This window comes from Lemur catta, chromosome 12, assembly GCF_020740605.2.
Source record: "Lemur catta isolate mLemCat1 chromosome 12, mLemCat1.pri, whole genome shotgun sequence".
Lineage (NCBI taxonomy): Eukaryota > Metazoa > Chordata > Mammalia > Primates > Lemuridae > Lemur > Lemur catta.
This window is the reverse complement of record NC_059139.1, coordinates 60,220,532-60,243,390: the sequence shown is the minus strand read 5'-3', so window position 1 is coordinate 60,243,390 and position 22,859 is coordinate 60,220,532. Positions and strand designations below refer to the sequence as shown.

General features: G+C 33.3%; 1 protein-coding gene across 1 annotated transcript in view; it reads right to left on the bottom strand.

The window, feature by feature from the left end:
- The window catches only part of ADGRV1 (adhesion G protein-coupled receptor V1), a 498,644-nt gene that overhangs the window by 429,224 nt on the left and 46,561 nt on the right, over positions 1–22,859 (bottom strand). Inside the window, exons 6-18 of the mRNA XM_045565724.1 lie at positions 21,788–21,901; positions 19,579–20,144; positions 17,930–18,200; positions 17,077–17,406; positions 13,864–14,040; positions 11,508–11,731; positions 6,385–6,511; positions 6,106–6,291; positions 5,173–5,353; positions 4,285–4,448; positions 3,070–3,193; positions 1,788–2,054; positions 270–396 (exon numbers count right to left, since the gene is read on the bottom strand). Coding sequence (XP_045421680.1) covers positions 270–396; positions 1,788–2,054; positions 3,070–3,193; positions 4,285–4,448; positions 5,173–5,353; positions 6,106–6,291; positions 6,385–6,511; positions 11,508–11,731; positions 13,864–14,040; positions 17,077–17,406; positions 17,930–18,200; positions 19,579–20,144; positions 21,788–21,901 — 2,858 coding nt within the window. The remainder of the gene's footprint in view (positions 1–269; positions 397–1,787; positions 2,055–3,069; positions 3,194–4,284; positions 4,449–5,172; positions 5,354–6,105; positions 6,292–6,384; positions 6,512–11,507; positions 11,732–13,863; positions 14,041–17,076; positions 17,407–17,929; positions 18,201–19,578; positions 20,145–21,787; positions 21,902–22,859) is intronic.

The following is a 22,859-nucleotide window of genomic DNA, read 5'->3' as shown; positions in this document are numbered from 1 at the left end:
AGTCCTGACAAAGGACTGAAGTTTGGGTGAGGACAGTGGGGAGAATAATTTCAGCTTGCCAGCTGAAGTGGTCAGTTTTTTGTAAAAATAAGTGGCAACAGCATAAACAGATTTTACCATTCACTCAGACTGCCAACTTTAAAATTGGTCAATTCTTGGCCAATTATTTTAATTTTGAAAAATTAACAGTATTTCAAATTTTTACATGATTTTAATGATTTTATTTTATTTCACTCAATTTTGAATTTGTCATATCCAAATATGCTTACCAAAACGCATTAGTCTTTCCTTCTTCCACTGCTTTGTCTATGGGCTCCAGAGAAAAAATGCCATTTGGATCATCATTAGCTTCTATTATCACAGTAGCTATTCCATGTTGATATACTACTGTATCACCTAAATTAAAAATGGAAATGTCAAAATAACAAAAAAGTATTAATATTAAATTTATATTTTTAATTAAGAAAGCTTATAATTAGGTCCAAATTTTCAGCAAGAATTTTCTCACTGAAGGTCATATAATAAACGCAAAATACTGCTCCATTTCTCCAAAGATATTTATGCATACCTGTATTATACCGGTATACACACACTTAAATGCACATATATATATATACACACACACACATACAGAGAAAGAGAGAGAGAGAGATGACTAAGTTCAATGTGAAATAGTTCCTATTTTGTTTTCTGAGAAAACGGTAAGGAGGAACTCCTTTATTGAAAAGCAAAAAAAGACACTTCTTCACAATAGGAATATTGTTTCAAAAGCTTAGTAAGACATCAAAAACACAGTTTCTCTAAAATCAAATTTTTGAAGTAGAGTCTTTTGTTTCATAAAAATAGTGAAAGATTATTCCATAACATAAAAATACTACTGTCCATGTTCATTGGAATCACCGGCTCAATAGTTTCCCTTTAGATCTCTGCTTCAGGCAGCAAAGTTCGATCTGCTTGTACACAAAACTAGGCAGTCTCCGCGGTGTTGAACTTGATTCCTCTCTACTCCACTTCTTACCACAGCATGTCAGCACTGTGACCACCTAGACATTAAGTCTCTTTTCATCGCTGCCCTGAGGTCCCTATGACTTCATCTTTACTCCAGCTGTTCCCTCTGGGAACAAAGTCCTTTCATTTTCACTCACCTGACTAACTATCTTCACTCCCAAGAACCCAACTCAGGCAACAACTCTTCCAGGAATTCTTCCTTGAATTCCTAGGTTAAGCCAAGTGCCCACTGCACTTAGCACTTTGTGAACCCATCATAATAATGATCACATCATATTGGTACACACAGACACACACGTACGCAATTTTACTGTAAGCTACTTGGACAAATGATTCTTATTCAAATTCATGCCTGAGAAAAACAGGTGCTCAGTAATTGGTGCATAGAAGTTATTTACCACTGAAGTGATGCACAGAATGCTGACCCCTTAAGTCGTCAGGTGACTAAGCCAGGCCTAAGGAAGCCATATTCCCAAGGCCTGTTACTTTTAGCTTAAGATTTCTCTTCCTTATATGATATCAGAATTTTCTATTTGTGCCATATTGTGAAGAAACGGTTAAAAATAATGCCACAGAGTGTATCAGGTACATGAAGTTTCAACACCTGTATTCTTTTCACTGCATTGCTCAAGAGAGCAGTGAAACAGACAATTTTGTTCTTGAACAGTCACAGAAGACAGTTAAGCACTACTTTTCACCCCTATTGGACAGTAGTGCTTAATGTCAACTTCATAGAGCATTGAAATGACAAATCTGCCATAACAGTATCGTATATTTACCTGTTGAATTAAAGAGGATTATGTAGAAAGGCTCATCTGTTTCTGGGATACCATCTTCATTCACAAATACAGATATGCTCTTCTCTCTACTTCCAACCTCAAAAACAAGTGTTTCTCCTTTTTCAACAGGAACAAAGTCTCCGTCTCTTGCAGTAGCCTTCCCATCCAAGGTAGCATATTGGACGGTGCAGGTAACATCAACAGATCCATTTCTGAGAACTGTAAAGTTAGCAGTCTCACCCTCTTGAACCCTCACTACACGAGGTTCTGAAATATCCATAAAGAAGAAACATGTGAGCTTTTCTGATTCCATTCACATATTTTCAGATCACATTATGTTTCTCCCCGCCCTCCACAAGCAATGCTCTCTACTGTGTCTTTGTTTAAAGAATCAGCTCTGTTCCCAACTCTGACACAAGGCCCCTCTAATTACTTCAACAGTTAATGGCCTTCCTCTTGCCTTAATTCCTGCAGGATCCATTATCTTTGACACCTAATTTGTCAGTAAATTACACATTTGAAATCCTCTATCTATTGTTTCATATACTTCAGGTCCAAGTTGAGGCCATAAGTTCCTTGAGAACAGGAGTAGATATCTTATGTTTTATGTCTGCCAGAGCAATTAGCAGAAAGCTGAGCATAAGATTAATTCATTAACTACATATTAACTGAAGGTTACCAATACAAATCAATAAAATTCAATAGGTTTAAAAGATTCCTGCATAGGTATTAATAAATTGACCCCAATATAAAGTTCACAAAAAGGATTCAACAAAGAATTAGAAATCTATTAAGTCTCATAAATAAAACTAAAAGATGCCTCAGGTAGCAAAAGACAGTTCTAAAGAATGCAGAAAGGTGGCAAAAATGCAGACAGCTTAATTAATATTTCCATTAGATATTAGTTATTATAATAACTAGCCATCAATTATATACAATAACCAGGCCCTCCCTGAGCCAGCTAGACTGTGCATTGGAAGAAATCACATGGAGGAGTGTTCTTTTCTGCACAAAGGAAACAAAATACCTCAGAATTTGAAAGGAGGAAGTGAAGCTAACAAAACAGTATTTATTTTATTTTCTTTCTGTTTCAGAAGATCTTTAAAATTATTTGTTAAAACTTTAAACAGATAAAATATTAGTCATTGAACAAATCATGAAATCATATTAAAACTAGCATCAATCGTGCTTTATTGAAAATGTTCAGTTAAGAATATTATTAAAATATATACACACTGTTTAAGAAAGATGAAAACTCACAAAAATAAGACAGCAATACCACCTGCAAAATAAATGGGGTCATCGTTTCTTCTAATCCTCAGAATTGCAGTTGTTTTGTTTCCCACTTTAGCTCCTCCAGTGGCATTAAGTAAGAAAATGGTAAATTCTTCCATTTCCTCTGGAATCTTTTGGAAAATGTTACACGTTTGAGTCAGGTAATTTATACATATATTATGCAGTCCTAAATTATTGTTTCTTTTTTTAAAAAGCTCTATGAATAATACTAATATTCATTTCTATTTATGAGGCAGAACTTCCCTAAGGTATTCAGATGAGACTCAGACACCCCCAAAATTATTTTAATGTGCATTCATCCAAAGAGCCACTACATTTTGACTAACTATAAAATTTAATGGAATTAGGGACATTTTGCCTTATATAAGCTAAAACTAGATATACTACAGAGCTCATATTATTTCTGTAAGAAAATGGGAAATGTGTGTATTAAAAAGTGGAACAGAAAAATAACTTTTAGACACATTTAGAACAGCGTTCATAAATAGCAACTAAAGCTCTGCTAGCTCTCAAAGGCTTCTTACAAACTGTACTGAAATTTCACCTGAGTGGGTCATAAAGACCTCAACTCTGTGTCCTAACAAGATGAGATTCCCCGTATCTTTGAGCCTAAATAAATCCCCAGGTGGACACTGTTCCTCTTTCCCATCATCCATGTTAACTGATGCTCTCCTCCCCCAAATATAAAAAGACGTTGGAATTTTGTCTCTGAAGGGATGGGTCTGATGGAAAAAGGACAGGGCTCCACAGCTGCTCCAAGTGCAGCTCCCCTCAGAGAGGTTCACTCGCCATTGTTACTCAGTTCTTTCTCTTTATTATCAATAAGAAGAAACCATGTTGGATCCATGACCCAGGTGGTCGAGGGTCCTGACTCTAAAAGTGCACCATAGAATACCCAGTAGAAAGCCCTGCCTTCAAAGGGCCTAAGTACAAGCCAAGGGCTCACCTCCCTGGCAACTGAGAATCCCTGGTATCTGACACATGAGCAGAGTCACTGCCCACTGTCAGTTCTAGTTCAACATGCCTTCAGGGGAACCCCAAAGCAATACTGCTCTCTTGGCTTATAGTCAGACATTATCATACTTGAGTTCTTTATCACATATTTCATCACAAAATATATTACCAATGTTTAACTATTTAATAAAAAAATTATTGATCAACTACAACAAGTAAAGCAGAGAGTTACATATCCAACATTTACCTCATCTGGAAGGGAGTAAATGGTGATATTCTTTGAAAATTCATGATCTCCAAAGAAAATAGTCCCTTGCACAGGAAATACATCTTGTGTAATGTCTGGACTAACCACCCATGATACACTAACATCACCAAAGTTGCCGCGATTTCTTATTACACCATAAACAGCTGTGAAATACAAACGTATATAATACATACGAATACATACTAAACAATTTTAAAACAATGAGTAAAGAAATTGCTCAAATAAACAAAAGTAAAAATAACACCGGTTTTTAATAAGAACAATTATTTGCTTAGCACAGCCTCCAAGGCACATATCAAAATATATTAGCATCTTCCTCCCTCTGTAGGTATACAATTAATAAAATAAATGGACTCAATCACAGTTCGGGATTTTAAAAGTCATTCAGCATAGGAAACAAAATGATGATTAATTAGATACACCTATCATAAAGTCCTATAAGGATATCTGCAAAAGGCGGTTAAAGGAAGCTGCATACTCAAGAGTGATTTTTCTGACCCAGAAAGACACTGCTCTAAAAATAAAATATTTCTTATCTCCTGCTACTGCAATAGTTCCCTAGCAGTAATTTTTAGTTTTAAAATTTTCCCTATTTGACTTGACTCATTCTTAAGTGTCTGAGCTGCACGGCATATGGTTAATTGAAATCAAAATATAAATAAAGTCACCAGTATCATCACAATACTATGTAAGAAATAAAAATAGTGATATTAAATATGATTTTTAAAAAGACAAATCTCTGCACTACATGTAATTTCTAAGGCATAATGGGCAACTGAAAACTAGTTACTAAAGAAATAAACTAAAAAATGGTAATATTTCTTCTTCAATAAGCAGAAATACAATATAAGAAACAGAATAAATTACCACTATAGATATCATCTCCTTTGCTTTCATTTATCATCAGAATTAGATCATCAGAAACAAATTCTATAATCCCATGAGGATCATCATTTTTTAGAATTGTTATGTTGACAACTGTAACACTTCCCAACTTGCTTTCCCGTTCACCATGGCTGCTGAGGACCACCCAATAGTGTTCATCCAACTAAAATGAACATGTAAAATTAGGAAAAATGTAAAGTTGACATTTTCACAGCAAATAAAAACTATAAATATTCAAGAATATTAATATATTCAATTTTTCCGAAATATGAAACTCATTGAAAGTACAAAAAATATTTTGAAGTTCTAACAATTAAGAGAGATACCAGATACATGTATACATTACCCAAAACGGAAATGATAAACAATGACACTACTCTAAAATGGCAAGAAGACTAGATGTTATCGTTACATTGATGATTGATCTGGTCATTTAAACTTACAAGAGTACATAAAACAAAATTAATTTAAAAGCAAAATATGTATTGGTGAGTAAACACAAAGGAACTATACCTGGCTCCATTAATATAGAACTTCAATTTATTTCCTTAAAAAAATACTTTTTTAGCAAAACTTCAGTTCAAAACCACATCATTAAAGGTTCAGTCAACACAAATTACATAAAATTAGGCTTAACATAAATAAAGCTAAAAGGAGATGAAAACTGATCACACACTGAAGTCTCAGGTTGTTTGGTATTGCCTTACATAGAACAAAAATACATCATTCTAATTTAAATGAGTATTTTTTAAGCTTGTTTTTTTTTTTTAATTTTCCAAACCTATGTACTTATCAATCCTTCCTTGCCCACTTCTTTTCTATGTCTCCTTGCCAATGTTCAAAATATTTAGATCTTTAGTATACCAGATACTAACAACCTTCCAAAAAGACTACAAGGAAAAAAAAATCCCATACCTCTGGTATCCCATCCAATCTTGCTAGCAAGGTGATCACTATCTCCCTTTCTCCAGGTTTAAATTCAAGTACCCCAGTGTTTCCATAGAATTCATTGCTATCTCTTGGCTCTACTCGGTAGTGTAGAAACTGCTTAACAAGAGCTCCCCTGGATCGGATGATGTGGAGCTCTACAGATTCTCCTTCCTTTAGAAAAAAATTCACAGAAGTTCAAATCCTTCAAGATCATTCTTCTGAAGTTGCGAGCACAGAATAAATTGAAGTTTCTTTCATACTTACTTTTATAACATAGGGTCCTCTGGAAGCAGAAGAAAATTCAAAAACTCCCCCGGGATCATCATTTTCTAAAATAATTAGGTCACGGCTAGTATATCCAGATTTCAGCACTTGATTTTCCACATTAACCCTGGAGAAATCAAAGGAAAAAAGGCACCCACTACTTGTAGTCTTACTTTTGAATTTTGCAGGCTTCTAAGGCAATATTTACAACTCTTCCAGATAATGAAAAGGAAGGTTATTAGACCTTAAAGTGAATTTATATGTATTCAAATAATTTAAGATCAAAACAGTTTTACTCATAACAGTTATGGAGAACTTCTATTTCTGAATTTATTACATCATTTTCTTATTTCACTGAAACCAAACACTGCAATATATATACCAAGAATACAGTACCCAGTGGTTGTAAATATAGTTTATGTAAAGTATCAAAATGTACAGATTTGATTCCAATTTTAGAAAAATTTAACTTGTAACATGCAGTTAGAAAATATATTAAAACAAAATTGTGTTTTAATTTTACATACACTTAAATTTCTTTAAAAAAAACTCATTACATAAGATTATACTAACTAAATAAGGGTACATAAAAGTTGGACAACTACATGGACTAAAGTAAGCTACACTGATTAAAAATAAACACAATTATAATTATATTTAGGAATAATCTGTGGCTTCAAATGCTTTCTATTCACCTTAATTTTAACCTCATGCCGTCTTTTTCTTTTAGTATAAAAGAAAATGTACGACATATAAGAAAAAAAGGAAAAGAATGGATCTAAGATGGATGAAATGTTATAACAATTCCTATATAGTTCACAAAAGAACATATTAAAATAAAAAATTTTTATTTCTGGTTTTAATATTCAGTGTATAATGAGAATAATCAAAGGGACTTGGACTGCAAGCCTTTGGGAGTTTAAAAGCCAGCAGGCTCTTAAGAATTCTCAATCCTGAGAGCTGCTTTAAACTTTTCCAAATGCCACTTCCTATTAAACCTAAAAGTATTCACTATCAGAGCTCAATATCACAATGAAACCAAGATTAAAATATAGAAACATGTAGAAAAGACAGTTCACTTCCTATGTAATAGAGAATTTGAATTAACATCCTTCTCTAGCTTTTGGAAATCTGACAATCAATACCTAGCATGCTAGTAGCCACAGAAGAGAGAGTCCAAATAATAGAAGGGTTATTTATTATATTCTTAATACAGTCATATGATTTTCATAGCAAATTTGCCCATCATGTATATCAATATTTTCATTAATTAAAATTTCCTATGTCCACATAAACTAGGAGACAAGAAAACTGGATCAGAATGCAAAATACAAACATCCATTCTGAGCATTAGACAAATGAATTTATTTTTAAACTTTCTTAAAATGTGCTAGCTTTATGTAAAATGCAAATTCTGAAAAGTTCTGTATACAACACTGAGATATAAGCAAGAAATTACCTAGATGCACTCAGAAAACCAATGGAAGAGTTAAGATTATTGATTGCTAACTCTCTGTTAAACAAGCTGTAAGATTCATAAATAGATGTTGGGTAAGAATTTCATAAGCACAGCACAACAATTGTTCTCTAGGTTATGTGTAAGCTATATGGAAAGTTAAAAATTTTAAGTACTTCAACCATGATTATACTAATTCTCAAACTTTTAAACAAATATTTGAAATGCATTCATAAATTAAAACTCTTAGGACCAAAAATAAACAAACAACTTCATATAAGCTTCCCTTATCATTAGAAAATGAAACTACACACGAAGCATGCACAGCCAGGTGGACAAGCAAAATTTCTCAAGACCTGTGATCATGCAGAACAGTGGCCTTGTCCAAAAACAGTCACTTGCAAAACAAAATGTGGAATCACTAAAAACAAGGCATTATTTTGTATACTTACCCAAAATACACGACAAACCTTTTGGTTTCTACCCTGTCAACATAGAAAGAAGTGTGGGAGGGGGGAAAAAGAGGCAGAGCACCATTTGCCCAAAATCTCACTAATACTGCTAGAAACTTAGAATGGCCGGGGGAAAAAATAAAGCTAAAGAAAGCCTTTCTTTTTTCCCCAAGAACTAGTAATGTTCACTTTATGGGAACTCCACATCCTGGGCTCTTTGCTATTGACAAATGCTAGCAAGAGGTTCGGTGGTTCCCACTTATGGAAGATGACCCCATGGCTAGCCAGCATGTCAAGACCCATTCAAGACATTGCTTTCCAGGCCTCCTCCAAGGCACTTGTGTCTGCCAAGCACTGTACATGCTCACAAACCGCAGCAGCTGAGCAAATTTCATTCAGCCCTACTTATAATTACTTAGTAGCTTTAATTAGTTTTTTTAAAAAAATAAAGACTTCCATCCTCAGATCCAAAGCCAGTTGTTCTTTGAGTTAGAAAAAACAAAACTCTATAAGCACCTTTCATCATTTGCATAGGAATATACTCAAGAATCCCTATCATTATATCTTTTAATTATGCCAGATATTACTTAAACACCACTTTATATTGGGAAACCTAAACACTTTTCCAGATCCCCAATGTATTTCATTTTCAGTCTTGGCAAGCACATGTCAAAATGTACAGCCCTTGAGCTTCATTTTTAAAGTCAAAAATACACCACTTATAAATATTTGGTTACATATAAACACACATATCAAAATTTTTCTGAAGAATACTGGCATAATGAAATTGTTTTTGAGTTGAGGAAAATTAAACAAAAGAATATTTTTAACTAGTACAGTATTTGAAAGCACAATAAATTGTTTAGTGCCAGGATATCTTTTGTATATATTTAGTTGAAACATAGAGAATTTGAATTTGGATTTGACATTAAGGGAAAATTATAAACTGTATCACAATAAAGTGTTAATTATTTTTGTTATGCTATTGTATTGTGACTCACTGTAATCACACTTACTAGCATTCATTCATTCTTTCACTTAAGTTTTGTCAAAAATTTTCAAAATTGAGAGAGGTTTTGATACAATATACTATTTCAAATTATACATTTTATTTTCATGTTTATTCAACTACACATGTCTTTGAATATTCAAATGTAATTTGTTCATTATTGTTCATGAACAATGGAGATAATACAAGTATGAACTAGTTACTAATAGAATTAAAACATTTTAATATACATCTGAACTAATTTTCTCTATTTGAAAAGCACCAATAATTTCTAAAATTTTCTACCCTATGATTTGTACTTCCTTATTTTTTAGACATAGGAGAGGAGGAAAAAAAACTTTAAAAATTATACTTAATTTCAAATGTTTACATGGTAAGATTAGAAATTACTATTTTGAAAGAACATAAAGAATAGTCACTATGAATTTGCAGAGAGACAATCAAAATCATTCTTTAAATATTTATTTGGAGTGCATAAACTCTCAGCAGAGCTAACAAAGTTTCTATGGATTGTTGCAGCTTAAGTTTATAATCATTGTTCATTTTTCTTTAGTCTTTTTCAAGGTTGCCTACTGATTTAATAGGTACTCAAAACTAATTTAAAGAAAAAAAGGACATAAGTGAAAAAAATGATAATTTGCAATTTACATTTCATTACATTTTATGGATTTTGTTCATCATATGAAATACCTTTCCTTAAGACTGAATCTAAAATATATATTAAAACTATAAGTTATCTAGACTCTGTGTCTGTTTGTGTGTGTGTGTGTGTGTGTGTGTGTGTTGTATTTGGTTTTTGCTTTTTAGTTTTTATTATATGTTTGCTTGGTATTTTGGTTACTGTTTCATTTCACTTTTTATGTAAGAAAGGAAATAAACAAAATGTGGTTCTGAAAGCAAACAAAAGGAACAGTGGACATTCAATAGATTTGTTTCTATATTTTATATTTTTCTTTCATGTAAAAATAAAAAATGACTCATCAGGTTTTTTAAAATGTGTTTAGACAAAACACCTACAAAGAAAAACCTACAAGAGGCTGATAATAAAATAGAGAGAGGTCCAGGGATTATATAAAATAATTTTTACTAATTCAGTCCTGAATGATATTTTACAAAAATGTCTCTTGAATTTACCTATGAAATCTACTACTTCTAAATATGAATTGTGCAAAGCCTCAAGTCACAGTAACCATCTCTAACATGTATCAACTTTCATATAGAGACCTGGAGTAGATAGGTTGTTTTTAATTTTTAACACACTGACTGCCATGTGAATTGTATTTAACTCACGCTAGTTTTGAGCCTGGGGCTTTGTGAAATATATAAAGACCCAATTCTCCGAAACAAATTCAGTATGTCATGAGTCACATACAACTCAATTGGCATGCAGTGTAAAAACCGATTCTAGGACTGAGTGAGTTGAATATAAATCGTGCACAGAAAACAATAAAAAATAACAAATGTTTCATTAAATTAGAAAGGATTGTTTTGTTTTTGAGGTTTTTATTATATTTTTGTGATAAAACACCATAGCCCCAGATAAAATTTTTTTTCTAGTGTGGCAGTCAATGTATATTTATTTTTAGAAAGGATTTTCTGAATTACTGAAGAAAAACTCTTTGGGACATTGTGATATTTTCTTAATATAAATTACCCACTGAGACATGCTAACTAAATTCTTATCATTACTGAAAAGGTACCTCTTAAATGTGTGTAATTTTTGATTCTTTGGAAAATAAGTATTACTTAACGTTTAAATTCCATGTAAAAAAGAAAATTTCATTATGTGAAGATTAATGCTTTCTTTTTACTCACTGAAAAAAAAAAGCTCTAATCCTCTGCCCTATTGAAAATGAAGCCAGCAGAGCTGTTTTCTTAACCTAACATTTTAGATTTGTTGCTGCCTATTTTTTTAATATAGCAACATATTGGCTATGCTTCAGATTTATTTGATACTTCCCATGAATTTTCTATGTAATGCTTCTTCACAATGAACAGCAGGGTAAAAGTTCACTAAAAGATATAATCATATCAATGGTCTAACCAGAAGCCATCAACAAATAACAATAAAGTCAGAAGGCCAGCATAATACTACTTACTTGATTTCTTTTTATTTTATATGAACTAAAGAGTTAAAATAAAAATCAAAATTATTTAATAGAACTCAAACATAATGTTACTAACCATTACCTAATTGGGTTATTACCTGTCTAGAGAAAGCGTTACAGTTTCATTCATTTCCGGTATGTCATCACCTTTGACAGTAATGTTGATTGTTGTGTCACTTTGCCCAGATAAAAACAAAACAGAGCCATTAAAGGGACCTATATCGTCCAGGGTCACTGCTTCTGAATTAAAGCCAGAGGGCTTCAAACTCCAATAGACAGTAGCCTGGCCATCAGTTCCATCTCTATATAAGGGAATGTAAACCTTAGAAAAAGAAAAAACAGAACAATTTCTTCTAAAATACATGTTCACAAATGATATAAGTATTGCTGTTAATGTGTACACATATTAGTATGTGAATATATGTATTCTATACAGGGAAGTGAACTATTAAATGACATTAAAAACACAATTGAACAAGCATACTTTTTTTAAGCATGAAAATAATGTTAGATATAACTATTTTATTAGGTTTTGCTAATCCACTTTACAAAGTTACAAGAAATGTACAAAATTACTCCCACCTAACAATGTGTCTAACCTGACATTTGTCTTAATAAAAGATGAATATTTTTAAAACCAAAGAATTATAAAAAACATAGAACAATCTTTCTAAAGAATAAATTTCCATCAGTAATTATCTAAAAACAGAATCAATTTAATATCACAATGTAAACTGAAAAATAAACTATGTTATGTAAAATGCATCCTAAGTGACAGGGGCAAAATAAAAAAAAAATGCAATAAATGCAGTAGAAATAAAATCAGATACTCATGACTCTGGGTTACCTTGGGCAAGTTACCTAACCTCTCTGATCTCAATTTTTCTCATGTGAAATAAAGCTAATGATTCCGTATTTTGCAAGTGTACGGTGAGGATTACAGATTGTTTTAAGTAAAGCATCTAGACAATGCCTCTCCATCTATAAGCTAAATAAATGGAATCTGTTATAATAATTCTAAAATAAATTATATTTGTAGTTTTTTCAAGTGCAGCACACTTTGAATATACATAATAATATGATCACTACATATCATGATGAAGTTTTTTCAAACAAAGAATCTAAAGGAATAATTAATGGTGGATTATGCTATTCTTTTATGCTCCTAAAAGAGGAGTATCCTCTTTTTTCGTTGTCCTTTAAGATAGCTCATCTTGAAAAAAAACAGAAGATATTTTCACCATTAACCGTGCCGCTAGTTTGGCTGGCAGTGGTCAGAACTCAAGACTAGTGAGCAAAATGAGATTCTCAGGGAAGACAAAAAAAGTAACAGAGAGCTGGGCCCCTAAATCACCCTGAGGAATTGGGTATTGCCTGGGCTATACATGGCTCAAAGAGAACAAAGGGAAACTTCTTTTTTTTCCCAAGAGGAGAAGAATGCAGGTCCAAGGAGCCCAAAATTTTTCCTAAAAGCTAATTTCTCTCAGGGGAAAAATATGAAATAGTAAATTTACAGCTTTATAAGAAAACAAATAAAAGCAATCTACTTTTTAAGAACAAACTAAATGCTTCTCGGTTTTTAGAAGGAAAGAGTGTATTAAGAAAGATATGAAAAATCAAAACCATCTTGAAAAATGAAGCTTCTCTGCCCACTTACAGAAGCTAAAATACAAACAAAGGAAATTATGATCACTATATTTTGACATGAGGCTTTGATAACAAAAACAATTCTCTTCATTCCTGATCTAAACCCCACCGCAATTCAAATCAAAGTGTGAAGGACTTGGAGAGGGTCTCAGGGACAGACTGTGGCTCAGGGAATGGTAAGGCTGAAGGACAGAGCTGTCCCTAAATACAGACTTAGGAAAAATTAAAGCACGAAATGTGTGGGTGGCAGGGTGGGGCGCAAAATGGGTACTGTGTACATGAATATGCTTTTATGTGTGTGTTTATGCAAAAATTTGTATATGCCATATATATAACATTTTAAAATTCCTAAGATTTAGCATTCTATAACTTTATCACCACCACTTCCACCATCAAGCATAGGATCCAAGGCTGCCACTTCAGTCCTACTCAGGCTCATGCAGTGTTCAGAGATGGAGCAGGTCAAGGACACCTGAGGTACCATGACTTGGCCATTAAAAAAAAAAAAAAAGTTTATGTTTGGCTATCTCTGTGTCAAATGTCATAGCACCATCTCAAAGCAGTCATACCAAAATATCCTACTTCTACTGCGAGCAATTAATTCTAATTATTCTATCCACCATAGCAAAAGATGATGGGAAAATCACACACTCATCAGTTAAGTCAAATTACTTATTGAAGGCTTGATGTAAATGGTGACATCTTTTAAGGCCTGTTGACTCTATATGCTAATCCTATGTAAAAAAATAGTGCCTGTGCCTTACCTCAAACTCATTAGGTCCCATCAATAAGAAAAAGTCTACTTACCACTTCAGCAGCAGAATCTTCTGGTTCATGCAAAATGACTGGAAGATTGCTAAGAAAGCCAATTTCCCCATTTGCAATGGCTGGAGTAACCAGTAATGAAATATTTCGGATTTCCCCAAATCTAGGACTTATGGATGGGATTGGGGGAATTATGTTCACCAACTTCACAGATTCCAACTGTAATAAACAAATAAAAAATAATACAAATTGTAGAACAGAAAAATTTTTTTAAGTCTTAACAGCATGGGGCAAAAAAGCAAACATGCATTAACAGTCACTCAGCCACTTCATTCTCCACCTCCCTCATTCACCACCCCTTTTCAATCTCCTCCTCCTCAATTATTATCATTCCCCAGGGGTCTTCCTAAACCCTTTATCTTATAATTTTATGCCCTCTCCCTAATAATCTCTGGATCTCTCCTCCAAATTCCTAATCATTAAATCAATTGCCACTGGACATCACATAAATGTCATACAAACACCTTACAGATAGAATGTTTGAAACAGAAATCACTGTCTCTGTTCCATGTGACTACTCACCACTACCATGACCAGCATCACCACCTGCTCTTCCTTCTAGTTGCCTATATTCAACTACCTTGACCTTAAAGCCAAACATCAAAGAGCTGTCCACATCTCCTTCCCCTCCTCCACTGACCCAGACTTCCAATCACCCACTTCCCTTCTCTTCCAGAAAAAACACATCTGAAGACTACTCAGAACTCCATTTATAACTTGATGCATCTTTATGTTTAAAGAAATGCAATACATATATTACATACATATAGTGTCCCTGTAGTTAATGAATATGACCACCAGAGTAATTTTTCATGATATTCTTGTCACCTACAATGCCCTTCCTTCATAATCTCACAAGTCCAAAATGTACTCACTTTTTAAAACCAGCTAAAGTTCCCTTCTCTCCCATGAAGATTTTTCTTGGATTCTCCAGTCCTCTTTATTCTACCTCTTTTTGGACTTCTACTGCTACCCTCATTAACCTTAGAACTTAATTATAAATTTCACATATTGCTTGTTTATCATCATTTTGTGTGTTCCAGACTCTTACTTCACAACAGGCCCATAGAGCTCTTGGGGGTCTGTGTTCAAATAAGCATTTTTTCAGTACATGACACACTTGAAACTACAGCAGCTATACAATAAACACTAATTCAACCCTCCAACACAAGCTGAGCTCTAATAGGAATTCTGACATATCTCAAACCTTCAACATCTTAAATATTCTAACTTTTCAAAATCTATCTTATCATTCCACACAATGTTCACTTGAGGACTGTAGGAATAGATAATCATGACAGTATTGCAAAAGACATAGCAATTTTAAGTTAAAATGCAATTTAAAACTCAATGAGACATGTATCTCCCACTCTTCAGAGCCTTCTGTTAGGCTTTGTGATGTTGAAATGATGCCACTAAGTAACCACCAATAGAGTTGTGATTTAAGTTGATTTTCCACGAGTGGACAGGAATGGTACTGATCTCCCTCACATTTTGTGATGAAAGTATACATTTTAAAGGGCAAAATTAAATGCCTTTTTTAAATGTCACACATTTTGCTTTGAAACTCATATACAGGAGAAGACATTTAAAATTCCATTTCTGGTAAACATTCATCTGAGTAAAAGAAAAAAGAAATTAGACTGATCAGTTTTGTCAAGTATCGGTATGACAGCCAAGTCAAATAAAACATGATTCTTTAGTATACTGCATATACTTTACAAAATGAATAAAATATAAAGATAAAATGAAGCAGGTCATCCCACCAAGTGCTGAGCAAGGTGTGACAGTTCTGTGAAATTCAGAACACCAAGGAGCAGTTGCAAAAAGTTTTCATAAATAAAGAGCAAGTTAATCATTTCCTTCTCATCAAATTTCTCATCAGCAACTCTAGAAGCTGAAAGGCAATACCTCACAAGTTCTGAAGAAGAAATTATTTTAGTCTAGAAATTTCTACCAAGTCAAAATGTCAATGTGAGTATGAAATTTCACATTTTTCAGTTGCTTAAAGCCTCAAAAAGTTTACCTTGCCTATACCCTACCTGCAGATGCGTTTAAGGACAGATACACTATAACAGAACTATAAGAGAACTCAAGAAGACAAAGGCAAGAGGCCAAGAAAATCCAGGAGTTCAGTAAAAACCACTCCAAACAACAGGTGTAAAACAAGCATAGAAAGCAGTTAGTACGACTAAATTCAACATTCAACATATGTGGTAAGACAGCTGGAAGATTTCAATAATGAAGTGAAGGTGACAATTATTAATGGAAACTTCAGATAAAGCAATAATAAATCACAAAACAAAGTCTAGGCAAAAATATGAAGCAAATTTAAATGTGGCATGATTTAAAGATATTAATGGAATATGATATTTCATATGATATATACGTCAGCTGGCAAAATGTATGGTGACATAAGATTTTAGTTCTTTCTTTACTGATCCATTCACACTACCTGATTCTGTATTAAATTTATTTATATAATTAAAATTTTATAAGCACCCTTTATTGCATTCTAATTTTCAGAAGCAACCAATCAACAAATGGAAAATAATAATGGCATCATTAACGAGTGCAGATATTTTAAACTTTGACAATAAAAATAATGTTTTGGCTAACAGAAGGTAAGAAATAAAAGATATAAGATGGAAGGATATGCTATGGGGTCCTTACTTCTTCTCATTAAATAGTTGAAAATTCTGAAATTCTATCTATAGTTAATAAGCAATATATCAATTTTGAGTCTATTATTTAAAAGCATCTATAAAATCTTTTTCATGCTACTTTTTTTTAATCTCTGAAATGTTCTCCCTGCAATGCCCATTGTGAAAAACATACTTATTCTACAAATCCCATTCTTATGTCAAATTTTCCCAAATCAACTCAAAAGAATGTTGAATCTCTCTCTTTCCAACCCTCCCTCATAACAGTTTGTAAATTATTCCATTATGTTATCCATTACAGTCTAACTTGCATTTCATGTCTAGTGTACTTTTAGTATCACCTGATTAAAATACTAACTTTGGTAGAACCCTTGTCTTATTTATCATTACATGACTTGGGAGCAGACATAGTTTCTCTCTGGACTCCCAAAATAGCTTTTAGTAACAAATAGTAGAATCCAAAATATAATTGAGGGCAAAATAACAGTTAACTCTCTCACCAAAATTGCTATTGTTTTAATCATTAAAGTACCTGTACTAGAAAGTGGGCTCCATTTTGAAGGAATGCATCATTTCTTATTGGTAATTTTGTAGTGACTTGAGTTTTTTGTTCTGGCAAAATGAGGCCATTTCTCCTGGATATATTTAAGATGCCATCTTTTGCTCGCAAGGGGTCCAGAGCTCCAGAAGGAATATAAAGTGCGGAATAAAGCATCCTCACATCTCCTTTAGTTCCTCCTAGTCTTGCAAAACTCAAGGATAAATATCGTTCACCTGGGCTGCTTTCAATCTTCTGGTTTTCCATAGGAAAAAACGTTATTAGGCCATAAACATCATCACTATCCTGAATGTAGAACAAAAGCTGCAGATAAAGAATAAAATATTAAAGTACAGAATTTTCACACCTGAGATTATCAAACTTTATATTGTCCGTGCTGTTATGATTTTAATATTTATTTATATATCATGTATAAAAATGATGATTTCTTGTATATAATAGAGTAAAAGATGCACAAAAACAGACTTGAAATTTTTCTTAAATCATAGTTTTTGGAATTTTTTAGAGAGTAAAATATTTATTTGCAGAAGGAACAACATTGAGCAAGAAAACCTACATTTCCTGTCACATCAACTAAAACATAAATTTGATATGTATGATCAAGGTCTTTGGCTCTTCTATAGCACAGAAATATTCACACACAAAAAAGCCAGGCATGAAGGCTGGCACCTGTAATCCCAGCTACTCAGGAGGCTGAGTTGGAAGGATCTCTTGTGGCCAGGAGTTTGAGATCTGCCTGGAAAACATAATGAGACTCTCATCTCTAAAAAAATAAAATAAAATAAAAAGAAATATTCACAGGAGTAATGAATGAAAAGAGATTTACCTCTGCTGGTTCGCTCACTTCTGCACCTCCTCGTATCGTATGAGGCAGAAGTTGAAGTACATAAGCTTCTGCCTCCTCTGGAATATCATCATTAATGACAGTGAGAGGAATTGATGTCAACATCTGCCCTTGTGCAAAATGCAGAACTCCAGAACTTGGTCCGATGTCTGCTGTTACTGGCGAGGGATCACTGCTATTCCGTGTCAACACCCAGTTCACAGAGACATTCCCATGGGTGCCACCGTTTCTAACCACTGTAATTTCTTCAAATCTAGAATTTTTAAAAAGAAATATATATTGTTACATAATACACTCTACTTTCCTTAGATAGGCTTCCCCAATGTCAAGTTGGCCATCAGACACTGGTAAAAGCAGAACCCTATTGCAATAAATAACTTTTTAATATGAAGGAGTATACATGTGAATGTGTCCTATAAAACCACCATAATGTGAATTCACTTGTATGACTAAATCACATTCAAAATAAGAAAAAGTAAATCAGGGCTCACGCCTGTAATCCTAGCACTCTGGGAGGCCGAGGCGGGTGGATTGTTTGAGCTCAGGAGTTTGAGACCAGCCTGAGCAAGAGCAAGACCCCGTCTCTACTAAACATAGAAAGATTAGCTGGACAACTAAAAAAATATATAGAAAAAATTAGCTGGGCATGGTGGCGCATGCCTGTAGTCCCAGCTACTCGGGAGGCTGAGGCAGAAGGATCACTTGAGCCCAGGAGTTTGAGGTTGCTGTGAGCTAAGTTCATGCCACAGTACTCTAGCCTGGGCAACAGAGACTTTGTCTCAAAAAAAAAAAAAAAACGGAAATCAGGTGTCAGGCGGGTGGGAGGGGGAGGAGGGGATGGGCATATTCATACCTAATGGGGGCAGTGCGACCATCTAGGGGATAGACATGCTTGTAGCTCTGACTCAGGCAGGGCAAAGGCAATATATGTAACCTAAACATTTGTACCCCATAATATTATGAAACAAAAAAAGAAGTAAAAAAGAAAAAATAACCAAGGGACAGGATAGATAAGAAAAGCAGAGGACTAAAAATTTAGATCTGCTCTGTCCAATATGACAGCCAGTAGCCATATGTGGCTATCGAGCACTTGAAATATAGCTAGTGTGACTGAGGTACTGAATTTTTAATTTCATTTAATTTTAATTAATTTGAATACTGATACTCCATTCAGTTATTGGAAAACTTTTGTGTGTGGAAGAACTTGGATTTGTGAATCTATTTTTTCAAACTTTACGGAAATGTATGGAATCTAAATACAGATCAAGTATTTCTGATGAAAATTTGCCATCTGAATTGAGACACGCTATCAACAAGAAACACACTAGATTTTGAAGACTTAGTATGAAAAAAGAATATAATATCTCATTAATATTTTATATTGTTTTTATGATTTGATTTTATACGATTATATTTTATGTTGATTTTACATGTCAAAATAATAATATTTTGAAAATATTGGGCTAAATAAAATACATTATTAAAGTTTAAAAAAAAAGAGAAAGTAAAGCCATGGTAGAGAAAAATCACACATATTCTAACAGTTCATCGTTGTGCCCAACACCACAAAAATTAAATCTTGGAATAATATATTAAAATAATGGTAGCAACAGCTTTAAAATAAATCATACCTTGATACTGTGTCTTCATCAATTATAACTGCTCTTTCAAACAAGATACTGTTGAATGAGAGGACTCCATAGGGTTTGTCATTTGCCTTAATGATGACTTGCACAGTAGAAGGGCTTATTAGCACAGCATCTCCCTGTAAGGTATCTTTTAGTAACATGACATGAAATGATTCAGCAATTTCTGGTATGGTGTCATCAACGATTTGAAATTTCAGATGAGATTCATGAATGAAAGGAGGAAAAACAATAGTTGTATTTGGCTGAAGATCAATGAAGTCCAAATTTTGTTGGGCATGTGCTGTGGAATTCCCAGTCACAACAGCATAACTGATTGAAACTTCATATTCATCAGATCCAATCAGATTTCCATTATTGTCCTTTCCACGAACCATGGGAATTATGAGTATGTGGTCTTCCTCGGGGACCAAATAAACATTCTGCATGAATCTCACAGGACTATCATTTTTCTTAATGATGATCTCAACTGAATTCCTAGAGGTGTTGATCTCAGCTCCCCCTTCTACACTTTTCAGTTGAATCAAAAATATTTCATCATTTTCTGGTACCTGTCAAAACAGCAGGAAAACATCAATAGCCAAAATATCTGCAAAGACACTACAGTGTAACAAGTCACTATATTTCAATACAATTACATAGAAATAAATATTCTTTAACTCAGGAAGCAAATAGAGAGGCTTGTTTAGTCTCCAATTACTAAAATATTTTCCAAAGGTAAATAATTTATTTTAGATATGAAAGGAAAAGTTAACAAAGCAATAGTATGTCGAGGTAATGAAGTATAGGTAAAATGTCTTTCAACCTTAATCAGTCTTCAGATAAATCCAAAGATTAAACAGTAAACAAAATAGTAAAAATAGACATAAATTCTTTCAGTTTCATCAGTTTGATAGGGTCAAAGCAGTATTTAAGGTATAACAATATCTAGGAATCTGGAAAGTATATTAAACATCATATAAAAATTGTTAGTTTTCAACCATATGAATTATTCTTGTTTCTCTCTAACATGTTTCTAATTCAGGAATTAAACATGTGGCTCCACCACTATGATTTCCAAAACACACATCATGCCTCTCTGGAACAAGCTGTAAGAGCCACTACTAGGCAGAGTGTGGTGGCTTGGGCCTGTAATCCTAGCACTTCAGAAGGCTAATGTGGGAGAAGTTCAAGACCAGCCTGAGCAACATAGGAAGACCTCTCAAAAAATATCTTTACAAAAAATTTTAAAAATTAGCTGGGCATGGTGGTGCATGCCCCAGTAGTCCTAGCTACTGGGGAGGCTGAGGCAGGAAGATTGCTTGACTATACTCTAGCCTGGGCAACAGAGTGAGGCTGCATTTCAAAAAAAAATAAAAAAAATTGAGTCACTACTAGCAAAATTTTGACATTGTTAAAGTGAATTTTTTTTTTTGTAGCTGCACGGAAATCCTGGGGTTAATCTTCACTGTGCTGTCTGAGCTTTTCTTTCACCATAAATTCTATCTTAAAATTAAAGTAAAAAAAAAATCTTTTTATCTCCACCAATAAAGAGCAATATAAAAAGTAAATCTTACCTCAAAAACAAAAATGCTATTATTTGACTGATGATCTTTTTAATTTATAATAAAAATGTATAATTAATCACCTCCCCAAATAATAGCTTTTCCAATGTTCTGTGATCTTAAAAATTCTTGCAGGTTTCCAGAACCAGAGAAACTAGAGTTATCAATACTACCAAATATTTCATTTTTTCAAGAGAAATACTATTTTCTAATAATGTTTTCTAATGCATTTTTTTTTTCTTCTCTTAGGGTTTCTTTTGATTTCATTTCAGAAATTTTGTAGGAGGGAGGGTTAGTACTGTTCTTGCTCAAAATTGAAATCACTAACAAAAATCAATCATCAGGGTACACAAAATGCTTAAATTTTTGTATTATGTGTGGTTGCCAGCTATGTTCAGGTTCATCAGTTTTTAGATGTATTATAATATTTAATGTAAATTAAGTAAGGTAAATAATAAAAAGATGTATTCCAAAATAGCTATTTATAAGTAAAGTATGATTGGTCACAATATGCTAACTTTGCATAGGACTATATGTCCTGGAATAATCTAAAATACTGAACACAATTTAATACTTGACATAAAGTTCTCTAACATGTCTGCAACACAGACAAAATCCTTGTTACATTTAAGCATTTAACATTAACCCACCTCATCATCAAGTACTGTCAAGTTATAAAGTACTGTTGCTCTGCCAGGGAGAAAGGTGATATTTCCTTTAACTGGACTTAAATCTTCTTCAGGGGGATTTGGCCCATCGTCTACCTGCAAAGAAACACACGATTCCGTCAATAAATACAAAATATTTCACAATATTGATAAAGCATTCTTGTGACGTCAGCTGACAAAAATCTGAAGTTTACTTAAAGAAGTTTTGCAAGAATTATACTAACCTGTACCTAAAATTTGCCCTTCTAATTAACTGAGCCTATAATGTAATTATAAATATTGACTATAATTGTATTAAACTATGTGGCTTCTAAGAGCTCTCTATTTTTTCTCAACCATTATATTAAACATGCGGAAAAAAACTCTATAAATATTTCTTTTTGGAAGAAAAATCCAAGATTAGTAAATTCCCTCAAGTAATGGAATCAAAATACCAGTATTTTCTACTTCACAGACAGGATGTGAAGATGTGAAGAATGTACAGAATCATTTATTTTTGAAAGTATTGAGTATTCCATGCCTGACCTCTTTTAGGATCTAAGGATATAGCAGTGACCAAATCAAACTCCCTTCCACATAGGCCTGATATTTAATAGAAAGGAACAAATGATAATTAAACATAGGCTTATGTGTCAGATGATAATTATCATAGAGAAAAAATTAAGAAGAGCATGAGAGAGGCTGAGTGCTGGGGAGAGGTGCTATTTATATGCAACAATAATCAGCATAAACCACTACAACAGAATATGGCAATGTTAAGTTCCCCACAAATGTTAACCATAGTTATTTAAATAAGAAAAAGTCTACAGACCCAATCAAATACTTTAGACATCCATATATAAGGTGAAAACACTATAACGTGGGTGGCTTAACCTTTCTACAGCCAATTATTTTCTAATCTTTCCCATATTTGTTATCAGAAATATTTTCAAAAACTTATTATCTAAACTCATATTGCTAAGTACATGAAAAATCACTGAAGTCTTCCTGTGTAGAACTTGCAAGACTACTGCATATTTAGTTAGTGTTTACTATGGTTTTTAATGCATTATTG